The sequence below is a fragment of the Pleurodeles waltl genome, chromosome 8 (assembly GCF_031143425.1).
Source record: "Pleurodeles waltl isolate 20211129_DDA chromosome 8, aPleWal1.hap1.20221129, whole genome shotgun sequence".
NCBI classification, from domain to species: Eukaryota; Metazoa; Chordata; class Amphibia; order Caudata; family Salamandridae; genus Pleurodeles; species Pleurodeles waltl.
In genome coordinates this window covers 1289995445-1290013856 of record NC_090447.1, presented here as the reverse complement: position 1 = coordinate 1290013856, position 18412 = coordinate 1289995445, and the positions used below count along the sequence as shown (strand labels likewise).

At 43.3% G+C, this 18412-nt stretch overlaps 1 protein-coding gene across 6 annotated transcripts in view; it reads left to right on the top strand.

Annotated features, from left to right (window-relative positions):
- SGCG (sarcoglycan gamma) overlaps positions 1 to 11625 on the top strand; it is a 1215835-nt gene extending 1204210 nt beyond the window's left edge. For 4 of the 6 annotated variants that reach the window (XM_069202251.1, XM_069202248.1, XM_069202253.1 and 1 more), the window contains one exon: positions 10031 to 11625. In XM_069202251.1, the coding sequence (XP_069058352.1) occupies positions 10031 to 10349 (319 nt within the window). In that variant the 3' untranslated portion in view covers positions 10350 to 11625. The remainder of the gene's footprint in view (positions 1 to 10030) is intronic. The other 2 variants (XM_069202252.1, XM_069202254.1) reach the window with 1 other exon arrangement.
- The last annotated feature ends 6787 nt before the right edge of the window (positions 11626 to 18412 follow it).

The window sequence follows — 18412 nt, the reverse complement described above, 5'->3', positions numbered from 1 at the left end:
TGATGTAAAGTGTCTTTACTCTCCTAAAAGCAACAAATGTCTCTTGCAAGCACTACGTACCTCGTTTGCGTTCAAAATCTTCGCAAGGAACCGCAGAGGAGGAGATGCGTGGAAAACAGGGAGGTGTGCATCGATTTCTCTGGCCGCATACGGCGATGCATAATTTATTTTTCACTCAGGGAAGGCTTTGCGTCGATTTCCGGGGCGCGGTCTTGGATCCTCTTCGGGTTGCAGGGTTTTCAGACGCCCTCAGGACAATGCCTGGATTTCCGGCGCTGATGGGATGAAGTCACAGGGGCTGCGTCGATCTGGTAGGCGTTGTGTGGAAATTTCTCCCGCACAGCAGGCGCTGCATTGATTCCTCTCTGGAATTCGGACTGTGTCTTTCCGGCTCGGCTGTGCATCAATCCAGTGGGCTGTGCGTCGAATTTCCGCTTGCTACGCTGGCGCTGCGTTGATCTTCTCTTTGCGAAGTCGTGCTGCGTTATTCTGGTTCGGCGTGCAGTGAATTTTTCACCACATTGCAGGCTGTGCGTCGTTTCTGGCTGGCTGTGCGTTGATTTTCACCGCACATGGAGTCCTTCTTGCAGAGATGAAATCTTTTTGTCCTGTTACTTCAGGGAATAGGAGGCAAGCTCTATCCAAGCCTTGGAGAGCACTTCTCAGCACAGCCAGAGAGCAGTAAGGCAGCAGGGCAACAGCAAGGCAGCAGTCCTTCACAGAAAGCCGTCAGGTAAGTCCTTTGGGCAGCCAGGCAGTTCTTCTTGGCAGGATGCAGGTTCTGGTTCAGGTTCTCTTCTCCAGGAAGTGTCTGTGACAAGAGTGTCTTGTCAAGAAGTGTCTGAGTATTAGGGTCAGAGACCCTGCGTAAATACCTAAATGGGCCTTTGAAGTGGGGAGACTTCAAAGAGTGGCTTAAAAGTGCACAAGGTCCCCTTTCAGTTCCATCCTGTCTTCCAGGGTCCCAGTAGGGGGTGTGGCAGTCCTTTGTGTGAGGGCAGGTTACTGTCCTTTGACATGTAAGTGGCAGGCCCTCCACCCTCCCAGCCCAGGAGGACCCATTCAATATGCAGATGTGTGCAAGTGTGAATGAGCATCCTCTGTTTGGGGTTGTCTGAGTGAATGCACAAGGGAGCTGTCAACTAAACCTAGCCAGACATGGATTGGAAGACACAGAATGATTTGAGAGTAGAGAAATGCTCACTTTCAAAAAGTAGCATTTCTAAAATAGTAATATAAAATCCAACTTCACCATAGAGCAGGATTTTGTATCACCCTTCTGGCCATACTACATTTGACCTGGCTACTCCTTTCAGATCAGGATCTACCATTCAAACAGTATATGAGGGTAGCCCTAATGCTATCCTATACAAGAAGCAAGCCTCACAGCAGTGTAAAACGAATTTAGGAGTTTTACACTACCAGGACATACAGAACACACATGTCCTGCCTTTTGCCTACGTAGCACCCTGCTTTATGGGCTACCTGGACCTACCTTACGGATGACTTATATGTAGAAAAAGGGGAGTTTAAGACTTGGCAATTACTTTTAAATGCCAAGTCGAAGTGGCAGTGAAACTACACACAGAGGCCTTGCAATGTCAGGCCTGAGTCATGGTTGGGGGCTATTTATGTGGGTGACATAACCAGTGCTGCAGCCCACTAGTAGCATTTAATTTACATGCCCTGGGCACATGTAGTGCACTTGACTAGGGACTTACAAGTAAATTAAATAAGCCAGTTGGGTATGAGCCAATGTCACCATGTTTTAAGGAGAGAGCATATGCACTTTAGCACTGATTAGCAGTGGTAAAGTGCACAGAGTCCTAAAGCCAGCAAAAATGAGGTTAGAAAAAGAGGAGGAATGCAAAAAGTTTGGGGGTGACCCTGCAGAAAGTCCATTTCCAGCAATATCTATATCATAGCTGTTAGAAATGGGTTTTTGGTTGGCAGTCAGGTTGCCCTCTGTCCAAGCAAGAACCCTCACTCTAGTCAGGGTAAGTCACACACAATCCAAAATCAGCCTGTGCCCACCCTCTGGTAGCTTGGCACGAGCAGTCAGGCTTAACTTAGAAGGCAATGTGTAAAGCATTTGTGCAATAAATCATACAATACCATAATATCACACCACAAAAATACACCACACAGTGTTTAGAAAAATATATAATATTTATCTGGGTATTTGCAGGTCAAATCGATCAAAGTTGCAATATGAATTTGTAAAGATATCACTAAGAAGTGATATAAAGTGTCTTAAGTCTTTAAAAAGCAAACAAAGTCTCTTTCAAGCACAAAGTACCTGGTTTCTGGTGGAAAATCTCCACAGAGGGCCGCAGAAGAGGAGATGTGTGGAAAAATGGTGTGTGTGTCGGTTACGCCCCTTCACACATGGACTTGCGTCGTTATTTTTCACGCAGGGAGATGTGTGTCGTTCTATGGGAGGAAAAATGGTGTGTGCGTCGGTTGCGCCCCTTCACACACGGACTTGCGTCGTTATTTTTCACTCGGGGAAGACGTGCGTCGTTTTCCGGCACGCGGACCGTCTCCTTCTATGGGTCGCGGGGATTACCAGATGTCCCGGGTCTGTGCTTGGATTCTCCTGCTTGTTTTCCGGCTTCGCGTCGTTCCGCGGGGCTGTGCGTCGAAGTTTCGATCTCACCGCAGGCGTTGCATCGATTTCTCCTCTGGAAGTCGGGCGGCGTTGTCCTTGCGAGGCCGTGCGTCGAAGTTCCGGTCGTCCCGAAGGCGTCGCGTCGATCAGCGTCGGTGTGCAGCGTTTTTCTCACCGCGGAACAAGCTTTGCGTCAAAAATTTCGGGGCACGAAGCGTCCAAGTGAAAGAGAGAAGTCTTTTTGGTCCTGGGACTTCAGGGAACAGGAGGCAAGCTCTATCCAAGCCCTTGGAGAGCAATTTTACAGTCAGACAAGAGTTCAGCAAGGCAGCAGTCCTTTGTAGAAAAGCAGACAGGTGAGTCCTTTGAGCAGCCAGGCAGTTCTTCTTGGCAGGATGCAGTTTCTGGTTCAGGTTTCTTCTCCAGCAAGTGTCTGATGAGGTAGGGCAGAGGCCCTGTTTTATACTAAGTTGTGCCTTTGAAGTGGGGGTGACTTCAAAGAGTGTCTAAGAAATTCACCAAGCCCCCTTTCAGTTCAATCCTGTCTGCCAGAGTCCCAGTAGGGGTGTGGCAGTCCTTTGTGTGAGGGCAGGCCCTCCACCCTCCCAGCCCAGGAAGACCCATTCAAAATGCAGATGTATGCAAGTGAGGCTGAGTACCCTGTGTTTGGGGTGTGTCCGAGTGAATGCACAAGGACCTGTCAACTAAACCTAGCCAGACATGGATTGAAGGGCACAGAAAGATTTAAGTGCAAAGAAATGCTCACTGTGTGGTTCTAACTGCCATTACAGAGGCTCAGGCAGAGAACATTCACACATGCTCAAATAACTACCACCTTAAAATCATCCTGGATCGATCAGAGCACCACTGGATCTGGCAATTTCTAGGAAGGAGCATGTTGTCAGGATGAAGATGAAGCCGTTGCTCCATTTGTTGGATCAGGGTGCCAAAGAAAAGAAAAGAAAAGAGGCAATACTCAGCAGAATCACCACTTTGTGCACCTCTTGAAAGTCTGTCCTCCTAACCTCCTTACTCATGCTAAGATCAGTAAGGAGGAGAATCCACTGTCTTTGTCTGTGCAAAGCGTTTTTCAACACTGCCCTTCTCTTCAAGACTTGCATCGTGATACCACTGTTGTGGAGAATCACTTTGATGGTGCTTCCATCCAAGTAGATTGGGGTATGATGTGACCTAATCAGGAGTCTGTGGGCCTTTCTCACCAACTGCATTGCAGTATGGCTATAGGGAAGCAATTGTTTCCCTAAGAAATTCTGCATCGCTTCAATCACTCTACTGTCTGAAGGTATAGCGGGAAATGCCGGAACTCTAGATTAGACATCTTTCAGGCATTCTCCAAAGGCTCCACCATCCCATACAGGACAACAGTCTATTTTGGGAGCCTATATCGACACAACCTCCTTCTCAACATGATACACCCATGCTCCCATGCTCCCACCTTTGAGTTCCATGGCTTGTACCCTGCGCATCCTCTTCTCTATCCTCTCCAAACGTACTTCAACCAACAACATTGATTTCTCCAGCTTTTCCAACTTTTATAGGATAATGTCCAGGGTCACTTTCATTTCATGACTCTTCATCCAGATTCAAGCTTCCATATTCTCTACGCACTTTGTAGGCAACCCCTTCCTTTCAAGTACCAGTGGGAAAAAGTCCTCCTTATCTCTTTTGGTTTGATTTACTGACATGGCAATCACTCAAAAAGAAATCACACCATCATACTGTGATAGGACTCATAACCAGGACTCATAACCTGCCCTCATACATCAACCCTCTCAAGGAAATGCTGCTTTCACCTTTCCCAACCACCCACAGCCAGAAATAGCAAGTTCAAAGGACTTCTAATAACAGCAGCTTCCCCTGTCATGCCACTGGGCTCAAACTATGCCCAAGGTTCTTCCAATACCATCAAAACAGGCTGACTTTTAATCACTGTTTGCCTTTAGGGCCGGTTGCTCTCACTGTCAGTGCTGGTGCTGTAGAAGCATCAAACACATCCATCACCATTTTACCCATCGCTGTTGACTCTGCAACTTCTTGAAGCTTGAAAATCCACTGTAGCAGGGTTTCCAGAACTGTTTATATCAGGTGCCGCACTTTCCAACCTCAAACAGCTGTGGTCTGCAGTGCTCTGGACCCCTAGAAACTACCTCCAGCAACTGCGGGGGTGATCAGTGTATAGAGCTCAAATGAGGGCAACCACGTTCTCGCCACCCAAATTTGCCCCTTCTCACATGCACATTTTAAATAAGCGTTGCCATCTTTCATTATCGTGAGTAAATGAAAAATATCGCATTTAAACTAAATTAGCAACTTACTGCTTGGCAAACGCCTTATTAATGAACATAAATCAAAGGGTCTTAGTAAAAAGATTAATTTAAGTCAATAACATAGTTCATACCCAATACATGATCCACATCAATTATTACAGGAGCAGATAAATAACATAAACCATGTTTAGTAAATGGTACACATCAATTATTACAGCTGGATCTTTTTTTGCCTTTCTCTGATTTACCAATATGCTTGTTGTTGGGGCGTACACCAACTGACTATTAAATCATGAAAAACTGTGGTATAAACAAACACATAATTTTGTTATGTAATACAAAGCGAACTGGAATATTATACCCATAAGTCATCTAGAGGTCATATCTAAAACAGACAGTTTTCTGTGGTGTGTTGTTAAATGTTAAATGAATTATGTAGTTATCGTATAACTGAATGCTGTGCTATGCTATGTTGTGCTATGTTGTGTGATTTATTTACATGGCCGTTTGGCACTAAATTGTTACAGGACTGGTTAGCGCAGTCTGAGCCTGGGTGACAGAAAGTCTAAAGTTCCAGGATTTCTTTTATTGTGATATTTCTCCATGCAGGATTCACTGCCTAGACCGTATCTCTCTCTCCTTCCCTAACGCCCCAGATCGACACTTCTGCCTCCTCTCTCACATAAAACACTCCAGTGAATAGTGAAGAGACGAAAAGAGACGTGCCATGGAATGGTCACTACGGGCATATTTATACTTTTTACCGCAAAACTGTGCAAACACAGTTTTGCAGCAAAACGTATAGCGCCGGCTTCTGTCATTCCAAAGTGCCAGCCGGGCACCAAATTTATAGAATCTCACAAGCCGGCTCTCAGGGTGAGCTAGCATAAAAAAAAAAAACGTTAGCGGGGTGGGGGTGGTGGTACGGGGGAAGGGGGCTTTGCCTAAAAAAATTACGCTAGGCTGGTTAGAGCCAAAAAAATGCCTCTAACAAGCCTAGCGTCATTTCCTGACGCAAAACCATCCATACTACATGACTCCTGTCTTAGAAAAGACAGGAGACATGTCCACCACCCCAATGGCCAGCACAGGGGACCAGGGTCCCCGGGGCATGGTCATTGCATCCAGTGTCTTGCAGGGGGGCCCATGTCAGGGCCCCCAAAGGCATTTAAACATTTTCTTTTTAAATACTTACCCTACTTACCTGGGATGGGGTTCCCCATCCTCTGGTGTCCCTCTGGTGTGGGTGGTGGTGTTCCTGGGGCTTGGGGTGGGCACCTGTGGGCCCATTCCATGGTGTTTCACCATGGAAATGGGTCCACAGGTCCCCTAAGACCTGGGCTGACCCAGGAATTAAATAGCGGTGCAAAGCAAGCTTTGCACTACTATTGAACCCCTCCTCCCACCCGTGTGTCATTTTGGCACAAGGGATAAATATGGGGCTATGGGTATAGCACCATTTTTTCAGATGGGAACGCCTACCTCACATCTCATTGACCAAAGGTAGGTGTATGTATCCAAAAAATGGTGCTAAATCCAATATTTTGACGCTAGACATGGAGTTAAGTTTGCACCGAATTTGCATGAAACAAAAATTAGTCAAATTTAGCGCAAACATAGTATATATTTGCCCCATAGAATCTCTAGCCCTTGGAAATAACATGGTGGCTGCAGTAAACTACGATTTCTGGAAAAGGGGACATTATTCCTAGAGCTGAAAAGGTGTAGTGCCTCTGTTCGTCCACTAAAATTACACGTGTGAATAAAGAAAATGGGTCAAGGAAGAAGGGAAGGGGAGGCAGGGCCTCGCGTAAGGGTTATCGATTTGTAGTCTGGTCTAGAATGAAAATACGCCACGAAAAGTAAGCGAGGCGGTAAGTGACCTGCACCGTGCGTGCTCTAGTGGGTCTAAAACAGAGACAAATATCAGTCTGTTCTTTTAAATCATTCTTAAATATGCCCATTACCCATTCTGTTTATGAGACAAGTATGAACAAATATTACATATTCATATTGTATACCTCTGCTCTGAAAGGCTTTGGTTTAGGCACCCGACATTATGTAAAAGATCATACACGATATTGTGTATTTAAATCTACAAATACACGTATGATGTGAATATAACCACGAAGGACACACTCAGAGACTCGTGTAGATTACATCACGTGCTGTGCAGAGACACCTGCACTGTAATCACTTGGGGGTCAGATTTACTATGGCCTTGAGCCGGCACTAGCGTGACGTAAATCAACGCAATGTGGCACAAAGTGACGCATGCTTCTATTTTTAAGCCCCGAGGGTTTTTTCCATTGGAAAATAACCTTTGCGTTCGCTTTGCATCACATTGGTGAAGGGACATTAAAGAGGGTAGACCAGAGTGCACAACCATAGGTTTTGACGCAGAGCCTTGTCTACTATCGAGTTAGACCGAGCTTTGTATCAAAACTAACGCCTACTTGAAGCAGACAAAGGGGAAATGTGTTAATTTCTCCACAAAAAAACGCATTTCATGTGTGCTGCATTTCAAACACACACCCATCAAATGCATCTGACCCTTTTGCTGTTCTCCATGTAGAGGGATTTTTGATGGAAAAGTGTGGTTCCAGCACAAATCCCAAGCTGGACAGCACACACTTGCTTCTGCAAGGCTGTGCGTGCTGCAAGGCAGCCGGTGTGTGCTCCAACGCTCAGGTGACAGCATTAAGCCAAGTTTAGTGCCTATGGCTTTTTTCCCCTTCACAGTTAATTTGGATCGTGAACTACCTTGGCAAAAAGGTTGTAAATCTGTCCATCAATGTGTGTTTTGTACAGACTGACCTTCAAGCCAAGAAGATACTTTTCACACACATTTTAAGAATTCTGTGCCATGAAATCAAGGACGAGTAATAAATAGGGACAACTCCGTATGAACTCGTGGGCTGGGATATCGAAAGGATAAACAACAAGGGACTTATTTATTGCAGATAAATGTAAATAAATTAATGATAGTTAGAAGATGTTCAAATCATAGTAATATCTAAATAGAATTAAGCCATTGACCATATTTCATGTGATCTAATCACAAAAGAATGACACCGAAGGTGTATTTTCAAAATAAGAGCTTTTATATTTCACACAATATGACAATATTGTCATTCACACTGAAGAATTAGATATGAGTTGGGTAGTGCGTCGACCTTTCAGTCTGGATAGCAGATGTCAGTGAGACCATCATCAGGACTTGCACTGAATCATAAATAGAAGATGTCCCCTAAATACATCCCCCTGATATATAATCTCAGGGGCAAGAAGATTTGAGTTATGGTAGAACCTTAAACAAGGCGTCAGTAGACCGAATAAATCAGGACCGAATCAAAATCAACGAAGGGAATACTGGGTCTCCCACGCGTTTATTTAGGCGTCTCTCACTTTGTTAGAAAGTGATCATTTATCCCCTCACTGATTTTCATTCACCTGCTCCTGAGATTATCGATTAGGGGGATATATTAAGGGGACCTCTTCTATTTACCAAATTCTTCTGTGTGGAGTCTTGGATTATCAATGCATGATTAATTTTTTATGGGCATTCTTATTGAGTGCGGGTTTGTTACCTGGATAGTTGACTCAGCAGAAACGTTGATAATATTATACGTACCATTTCGATGTAACTACATATGTTTTGGTTTATGTACTCCACTGAATTTACATTTTCATATTGTGTAAAATACAAAAGCTCTTAGTTTGATAGTACGTCTCCGATTTCGTTCTTTTGTGATTAGATCACATGAAATGGTCAAAGGTTTAATTCTATTTAGACGTTACCACGATTTGAACATCTTGAAATTATTGTTGATATAATTTACATTTATTTGCTATAAATAAGTACATTGTTGGCATCTTGACTTTATCTTATGAAAGTAAAGATGGGCACCAGCTCCAGGATACCCTCGCGGGAGATAGTGCGCTTTACAAATACACATAACATGCACAGCATTTATTGGTTAAGAGAGCCCTGTACCCATCTACACAGCTCACTCAGTCATGTTTCCCTGTTATTGAAGAGGCCATACCACATAGATCTCCTAACCACCCAACCCCCCAACCCCCCTGCGGAAAAGGAAAAAAAAAACTGGCCATAACATTGCTGAGTGCCAACTAGCAGGCTGACTTTCAGCCATGGTGCACCAGGTATTGGGAAACATTTTCTCTGGCAACATGAGCAGCAGAAAATAAACAACAGTTTAGCACATTAAAATTCAAGAAGTAAAGCTGCTAAGACCATCATGTTAATGAAGGCCTACAGCTAGTCCCAGCACTTTTATATTTACTAAATCAAGCACTTACATTATTTCAAATTACAAACAACGAGCATGTTAACATGCTTTAAGTCCTGTGACGCATGAAATATCATCAGCCATGTAGAAAAAGTCTGTTCATACACATCTTCACACCTACCACACTCCCTTACTTACCAATTAATTAACCAAATCCAGTTCACTATCAATTTTCCCCACAATGCTCCCCTCACTGCACTTGTCCCACTTTCCTATCCCTGCCCTCACTCACAATCTGCCCTTGCCCTCTTCATTCATTGACTCACTCATTCCTCTCATTGTTCACTCGTGAACTCGTTCTATCTATCTATGCATTCCCCGTTTCATAAATGCACTCTCTCCTTCGTTAATCAGCCCAATGATGCATTCACTTATCTACCCATTCCCCAACCTTTGATTTATTCTCACGTTTATCACTAATCCGTACACATAAACAAACAATGAAGAAATACTTACAGGCTAAACCAATTGGTTTGGGCAATTCTTGTTTATGTTAGAGCCTTCTTAATTAGGTTTTAGTTTATATGGATTATTTGTACTATTGCCTCGTGAGGATATTTATATTTCTAATATGATGGGAATGATTAAAATAAAGGTCCATAGCGGACTTCTTCGGCCACCTTATTCACCACAGAATTATGGAAGCAGCCAAGTAATTGTACAGTCATTAAAAGTGCCAGAATGAATGGATGACTAGATTGCCTGATGCGTCAGGGATTTTATTACAAGTTAAACCATGTTATAAATTTTCTGTATTTCTAATATTTTTTGTATTCTTGATTTAATGGTGGGCACACCTTTTTTTGTCTTCTGAACAGATCGTGCTTGATGCTGAAACCGTGCGACTTCCCAAACTGCCTCAGGGTTCAAGGGGCGATGCTGGCAGCGTTCAAGGACTTTACGAAATCTGTGTGTGTAAAGATGGCAAACTGTACCTGTCAGTGGCTGGCGTGTACTCCACCTGCCATGAGTACAGCCGGGTCTGTTCATGAAGCTCCCACCAACGCCTTCGGTTGCCTGGATAGTATCCATGAAATGTACACCATTTCCTGGCAGATAACCCGGACTGACGACACTTCAACGACAAACTCACCGCAGAGGTGCACGGCTATTAGAAATTCTGGACTGTGGGAGTGACGCCCACACCTATAAACATATATGTACGATGATGCAGAAGAGCACAAGTGAATACCAATTTTCCCGGTGGAAGCTTTTGAGAGTGAAGGCACGCAGTGAACTCAGCTATGTCATACCACCATGCTGCGCGGTGGAGTTTTTTATGCTTACCTTTTCCCGTTGACACAGTTCTAGTCCACCGCGCTTAATGCCATATAATCAAGCATCACATTTACTAAATTAAAAAAAATCTGCTCTCTAATTGGTCACTTCAACCAGTGCCAGCAAATGTACTATGCAATGTTTCCTGCAATAATACATACGCTACATCATTATGGCATTTTCATACAAGTGTAAGGGAGGAAAAAACTGAGAATTCAGCGCAGGCTTCATATTTAGGGGCTTAATGACAAGTCCCATGCACCGCCGGTGTGTCACTTTTTTATATGGGAAAAAGTGACGCACTGGTGCCGCATGGGGCTTGTAAATCAGCCCCTTAGGGCTTCATTTACGGGTCTCTGGCGCCACCGCAGCGTCACTTTTTGCAACACTCCGGATGCGCTGTGCAGTGCACCATATCTACTAGGCAGTGTTAAGCCACTTTTCCTGGCTTAACGTGGCCTTTTAGATATGGGCCGACCGACGTAGTTTTCTGCGGCTATGGTGCATGCACAGGGTGCTGCTGTGGGCATACCCAAGCAACAACCATTGCTTTTTGACACTGCCTCAGATTTACGAGAAATCTTAAACCTGAGGCAAAAACTAACACCTCCCCAGGGAAGGCGTTAAAGTGGCGCAACAATAAGAAATACGTTTATTTCTTCTCGTTTTTTTCTCTTTCTGTGTGTGCTGCATTGTGCAGTACATATAGAAGGAGCAAATCACCACTAAAGATTGTGTTTGTGCAGAAAGGTGCCCCAATCTCACCTGCAACTCAGCCATCCTTGCACTATGGTGCAAGGGTGGCTGCGTTGGCCCTAGGCAGCTAATTTAGTGCCGGTGCAGGGTGAAATATGCTGTATTCTTTTAAATACGTCACATCCATGCATTTTGGAAATGACGCACCTTGGCACAACGAAATTGCTTGCGGCACAGCACTGTGCCATTTCCTTGTAGATGAGGCCCTTAGTATTTTCGTAAGCAACAGTAGATTACGCAAAACCATGACAGGTTTTTATTTCACTAAAAGTATCTGTAAATTAATGTGTGTAACAAATAATGCATAATTATGAGCGCATTCATGCAAATATAGGGTGGACATTTCAACTTGCATTAAAGAGAATTGTGGTTTACAAAAGGTCGTAGATTACTCATTTGAGATGCTTAAGGGTGGGCATGTGGGATTTGTTCAACCCTAATGGCATTTTCCATCTTCCCATTTCACAGGGGTCACTAGTGTCACTCACAAGCTTGCTAGTACCCAAGCATAAAACAAACAAAATGAAATAGTCATAACTGGATAGCGCACAGCCAGGAAGGAGATGCCCAACTAATGAGGGGTGGCCCAGCCTGTTTCCAGGTGATGACGGCAGAAGACAGGAACGTCCCGCGCAATGGGCCAATTCCCCGTACGTTTATAGTGCCTCCAGGCATGCATAATCATGCCTCCAGTGGCTCCTGCTGTGAGTCACCTTGGGGCTTGTGGTCCACCCCCCAGCTGGCGCCGAGTTCCCTCCTGCGCATTAATTGAAGGATGCAACAGCTCCTTCTCCTGAACGCTCAATATATAGAAACACTTGCTCAGTGCTTTATTTCCCCCGTTGCAGTCTCCACCTTGGAGACAACCACCTCTATGGTAAAGAATGGAATGTGCCAAAATGATTTTCTAGTTGCAGGCTAAAATGTTATTCAGCCACCAAATCAGTGCAATTCTTACTTTCAGTCAGTGTTGTATATTGCCTGTGTATGTCAGACTCCAAGGAAGGTGTGAGATCTTCGAATTCAGAACAAGGTGGTAAAAACAAGGAACTAAGGGCCTGATTTATACTTTTTTAGCACCGCATTTGAGTAATTTTTTTACGCTAAAGTGGGGCAAACTTACAAAATTCAATTATATTTTATAACTTTGCGCCGCTTTTGCACTAAAAGTAAAACATAGGACCTAACGGGCATTTTAAGTAAAGTGGTGCTGCACCTAGCGCTCCCCTACGCCACCATGTGTGCGCTGTATCTAAGATACGGCGCACCATGGTGCAGGGTAGGGGGCAATAGCTTCATTTTTATTGACGCTATTAATGTATTCTGCAGGAGTCGCGTCAAAATATTGGTGCTACTCCTGCATATTACATAGGGGTCCATTATAAATAATGGAACCCCCCCTTTTAACGCCTGCACTGAGCAGGTGTTAAAAGTGCAGTAAAAAATTATGCAAAGAAATCCATTAGATTTTCTTGTGCCTTTTTTTCGGCCCCCCTAACAGGGGAACACCTCCTTTGTACAAAGGGTTACAAAATGGCGCAATGCATGCATTGTGCCACTTTATAAATATGGTGTGAGGATTTTGGCCTCGTTAGGCCACATTTGCGTAAAGATAAATTACGCTAAGGTGGCGCTAGGGGCTTATAAATATGCCCTCATATGCTTCAGTGAATACTTATTATACATTCATGTCACAAGACAATGTCTGCAAGCATATCAACTGCACTCTCAAATCAGCTTGTATCTTGTTCTTTGTAGTTTGCATTTTGGAAGAGAAGAGAACCAACATAACTTATAGTAAAACCCAGAAATTCTATCTTCTTTGTTAAAGTTCAATGAATGTCACCCACATTTGATCCTGATGACCTCGCAGTCAACAAGGCCAACATTCATCATCAAGACCATTGAAAAAGCAGTCTGTGTTCAACTCCACAATCACATTAATGCTAACCATCTCCTGCAAGAGTACCAGTCTGGCTTTAGAACTTGTTTCAGCATAGAGATTGCTACCATACAAATTAAAGATGATGCCCTCCTGACAAAAAACGACAATGATCCCAGCCTCCTGATATTGCTGGTCCTCTCAGCTGCTTTCAACACATTTGACCAACACAATCTCATTCGCACCCTGTGGTCTTAAATGCAAGTTTCTCTGAGTAGCTCAATAGCTACCAGTAGTTCTCAGGCTAGCTCTAAAAGCTCTTCAGGGTGCAGCTAATCCTGCCTACTAAATTAGAAGCTTTTGCTTAGTTAAATAAATATATGTACATCAACATTTTACATTTTTTACACGAGATGAAACAGTGCATTTCCAGACCTCGTAATCTGATATTTCGTGAAAGTGGATTGAATATCAAAAATTTAATAAATCTGTTATTTCAGTGACAAACAAGCGATATTGGGAAGACTTATTAATTATATTGTTACTTTGTTGCCAGGGGTATAGCAGCTATAACTGCTTTGAGTGACCCTTGTAGAAGCATTCAATACTGACAAAGCACTTTGTGCATTACAGCTTGAAATCCTCCATGGATCCACTGAGGTGGTCACTTCCTGGTAATCTTGCACACAGTGGGCACTAATGTGATCCTGTTTGATGAAGTCACCATTGCAATATAAGTAGCTCTTATTACAGAAAGTGTTGGAGACTCCTGTTCAAATGGGATTCACTTGCAGTTTCCTTCACTGTTTGCCCTTCTACCATACCAACAAATATCAATTTGCTCATATGGGCACCTCCAGGTCCCAAAAGACCTATATAACCTGTGGAGTCCCCCCAGGTTTCTATACTGTCCCCTCTCATCTTCAACTTCTACATGGAGCCATTCTGTGATCTACTCACAGATAACTGCATCAAGATTATTCACCAATATGTTGTGAACTGGACTTTTTTGCTGCTTTCCATGGAGGCATATAAATTCGGGATAAACTTTATTAGGGCAATTAAGATTCTAAATAAATCCCTGACCATCAGCATTCTGATTAACGACAAGGTGTCTCAGAAGTTTAGGATTGGGCTTGGGACTCACCAGGGCTGCCCACTATCCCCTCTTCTTTTTGACTTGTAAATTGAGCCTCTGGCATTAATGATGAAGGCTGACAAATTTGTTCTTCCTTTTCAATGTAAAGGCTGGGCAAAGAAGGTTGCCCTATACGCTGACGATCTTATTATTTATACTAGGGATTTGGCCAGTTCTCATCCCAGAATTACACTGCTGTTAGAGGATTTGGTAGCATGTCGGGTTAACCTGGAGAAACCTGAAATTATGTGTTGGAATGCTATCCACAATAGCCCATTAGTCAAGCAACAGATTAGATACTTGGGGATTCAGGTTACTTCTAACCTAGAGGTTGTGGCCAAGGTTAATTTTGATAGAATTTGTGCGGACACAAAAAACTACTTAGAACTTGGGCTGGAATTCCCCTATCTTTGATAGGAAGAGTTAATATTCTTAAGATGTCTATTCTCCTGAAATGTACTTTATTGCTTAACACAATACCATTAGAGTTTAAGGCGTGTTGGTTTAAAAAACTACAGGGGGACTTGACTTTGTTTATATGGTCATCCAAGGGGGTGCGGATTGCATGGAAAAGATTATGTAGAAAGAAAGAAAAGGGAGGGATTGCTGCTCCAGACTTTTATAAATACTATCTTGCCTTCCAGCTAAAGAATGTGAGGATCTTGTTACAAGACAGATCAAAGTATACCTTATTTTGGAAAGCACCGACTCAGGATCTAATGAAGGCAGGTGACAATTTTCTGTATAAGTTTGGTCACCCGAAATACTTCAAAAGGGTTAGCATTAAGATTCTTAGGGATGCCTGTAGAACTTGGTGGCAGATCCGACGAGCGTTTGGGATAACCTATTATAGCTATTTGGTTCCTGCTTGGGATTCTCCCGGCACTCCTGAGTGCCTCACAGATAAGCTGGCACTTCCACTAAAGGCGAGTGGGGTGATGAAATGGGGGCACATTTTGGAGGGTTCTGAGTTGATATCCTGGTTTACATTTGAGGAATTAGCAGGATGCAGGATTTCGAAGTTCAAATATTATCAGTTGGCCAGTTGAGTTACCATTGTCCAGGTAGAAGGATTTGGGAAGAATAGTTGGGAGGAGAAACTAGTTCAGATGTCCATTCACAAAATGTTTGTATTATGGTAGCAGGCACTGTTAAAGGTGTTGGACAAGGAGTTGTCTCCCCCAGAAAGGAATTGGGGGAGGTTTTCCCAGTCCTTGACGTTGGTAATATATGGAAAGCTTCATGCTCCATGCTTTGGTCAGTTACTAGATCTGTTTTCCTGAAGACAAATCATCTGTTTACAATACATAGAGTATACTGGTCCCCAGAGAAACTGTCAGTTCGAGGGAAGACAATAAAATCTTGCCCGCGTTGTGGTGAAGAAAAGGCAAACGATTTGCATATGTTTTGGTATTGCCCAAGGCTTGGTGATTTTGGGATAGCCATTGAAAGAGTGCTTAAGGTTGTTATAAGTTCTCAGGTGGAGGTAGCACTTCCGCTGATAATCTTCAGGATGTGTTGTGGGACAACTTGGGGAATGAAACTCCCGGGTAGTTATAAGAAACTAATGTTTGTATTGATTCTCCTTGCTAGATGAGAAATTTGTTTGAGGTGGACTTTGTCGTCTCCTCCTACTGTGTTGGAGTGGGTGGCATCTACCAATTATTTCTGCAGTTTAGAACGTATGGGTGCTCCCAGTAAAAGAGACGAATGGTGGTTTATATGGGAAACTGCCCAACAAATTAGTAACCTTTCCATGAAACAGTCCGAGGATTAAAACCCTTCCTTCTCCATGAGTTTGAGTGTAGACTAGCCAGCAAAGGTGCATACATTTTTGGTGTGTACATGAGCTGCCATTAGTATAATGCGGAGACAGGGGTGTTATGTGTGTAGAGAGGTATAGATTGGCTGTTATTGAAGGGTCATTCCCTGAGTGACACACAACGTTTACGACCCTCCTTCACCGATGGTGAATATTATGGTGACATAAAAAAAAAAAAGATTATTTACCAATATGTTGATGATACATAACTTTACTTGAAAATGTCCACTGCTTCAGACAATCAATGTCTCAACACTGCCTGCACATAATGAGGACCTGAATGTGCAGCACCTACCTGAAGCTCAACTCAACCAAAACAGAATTCCTTTGTATAAGAAACAGTACTAACTTGAAATGACCCCTGAGAGCTTCGAATTCTGACTTTCAACCCAGTGCTGAGCCACTTGGATTCAACATGAATACCAACTTCACCCTCAAGGAATACATTACCAAAAGGCAAAGCGAGGCGTGTACCAGATCTCTCTTCTATGGAAACTAAAACCATTTCTCCCACAAAACAACTTCAGAACTGCTGTTCAAGCCCTCATCTTCTTGCATCTGGATGGTAGCAATGCCCAGCTCTTTGGCATTCAAGACTCCACACTGGCACCCTCTAAGGGCATCCTCCATGCTTGCAGCACATCTAAGCCAGGGCCTAAAGAAGTATGATCACATCATCTCCATTGTGATGGAACTCGATTGGCTCCCCTTGCTATCTATAAAACAAGTTGTGTCACATAACAAAGACATCACAACCAACAACACACTTATCTTACAGACAAGCTGACCATGCTATCTATAAAACCAGTTGCATCAATAACAAAGTTATCAGGACTAACAACACGCTTATCTTACAGACAAGCTCACCATCTCTGGTGGTTCTCAGCACACCCACAGCAATAACACCATCAGATTGCAGAGTAAAAAATGTAAAAAAGAAAAAACAACGCATAAGGCCTTTTCTAAATATGCACCCAGAATCTGGAACAACATCCCTCTATCCATCAGGATCACCCCAATGCTATTTCAATTTAGGAAAGAGTTGAAGACTCATCTCGTTTAAGAACACTGCATCACAATGCATTAACTGTCCACAAATCATCTACCTCTCCTATTTTATATTGACTGTGTTCTTGTCTTTGGCCCTGTACAGTGCTCCGATTACTTTTGGCTAGGTTCATGCTATAGAAATACCAGATACATGCTTACATGCCTACTCTGTAGCAAAGCCTAGACTTTGCAAATATTTGGTGATCAGGTATTTTCTTATTTATCAAGGAGTTTAAATTACTAAAGAACACTGTGGATATACCCATGTCTGATCCTGTGAGGAAATGGAGGTTGAAATCCTGTTGCCAACCTTCAGGCATTAACCCCAGATATGTGAAGTTCAATTATAGTTTAGCCACAGCAGTTTGCACTCTGGAAGATGCACTAGTTGCAAATCTGGTCTAGTATGTTTGGTTCGAACAGTGCCTGTATGGAGTGTGTCTTTTATAGGAAATGTTGTTACAGCGTGAGAGGTTATGGGAGGTGCTGTGAAAACGATGCATCAATTGTGTTTTTGTGTTAAAGAATGATGGTGTTTAGAGAAAGTGTGAGGTGGTTGGACTTACACTAGAGATGCTTGCTACATCTGAAATCTCTTAAGACTTGTGCAAGTGCTAAGTATAGTGTGGGATGTGGAGTATCCTATTTGAGAAGAACTAGTGAAGCGCTTGTGGTACTGAGGGGTGCTCTGAATTTGTTGCTGTGTTAGGTGTGGTGGAATATGAGATATGAAAGGGGTGCTGGATGGATGAATATCTTTGTGATGGATGATCTGGTGTTTTATACAGCCAAGAGAAAGGGTAATGTATTTATTTATCAAGCGATTTTTGCAAAGCATGAATGTTAGACCTGACAGCCTTAGGGTGATCTTCCCTTAAATTTTTTGCCTGTCGCCACCATTTTTTCTGATCTTGTTTTTGCTGGTTTTAGGACTCTGCGCACTTCACAACTGCTGACCAGTGCTAAAGTGCTTGTGCTCTCTCTCCGAAACATGGTAACATTGTCTCAGACCCAATGGGCATATTTAATTTACCTATACGTTCCTAGTAAAGTGCACCAGATGTGCCCAGGGCCTGTAAATGAAATGCTGCTAGTGGGCCTGCAGCACTGATTGTGCCACCCACATAAGTAGCCCCTTAACCATGTCTCAGGTCTGTCATTACACGTCCTGGGTGTGCAGTTTCACTATCAAATCGACTTGACATTTAAAACTAATTGCCAAGCCTTAAATGTCCCTTTTTCACATATAAATCACCCCTAAGGTAGGCCATAGG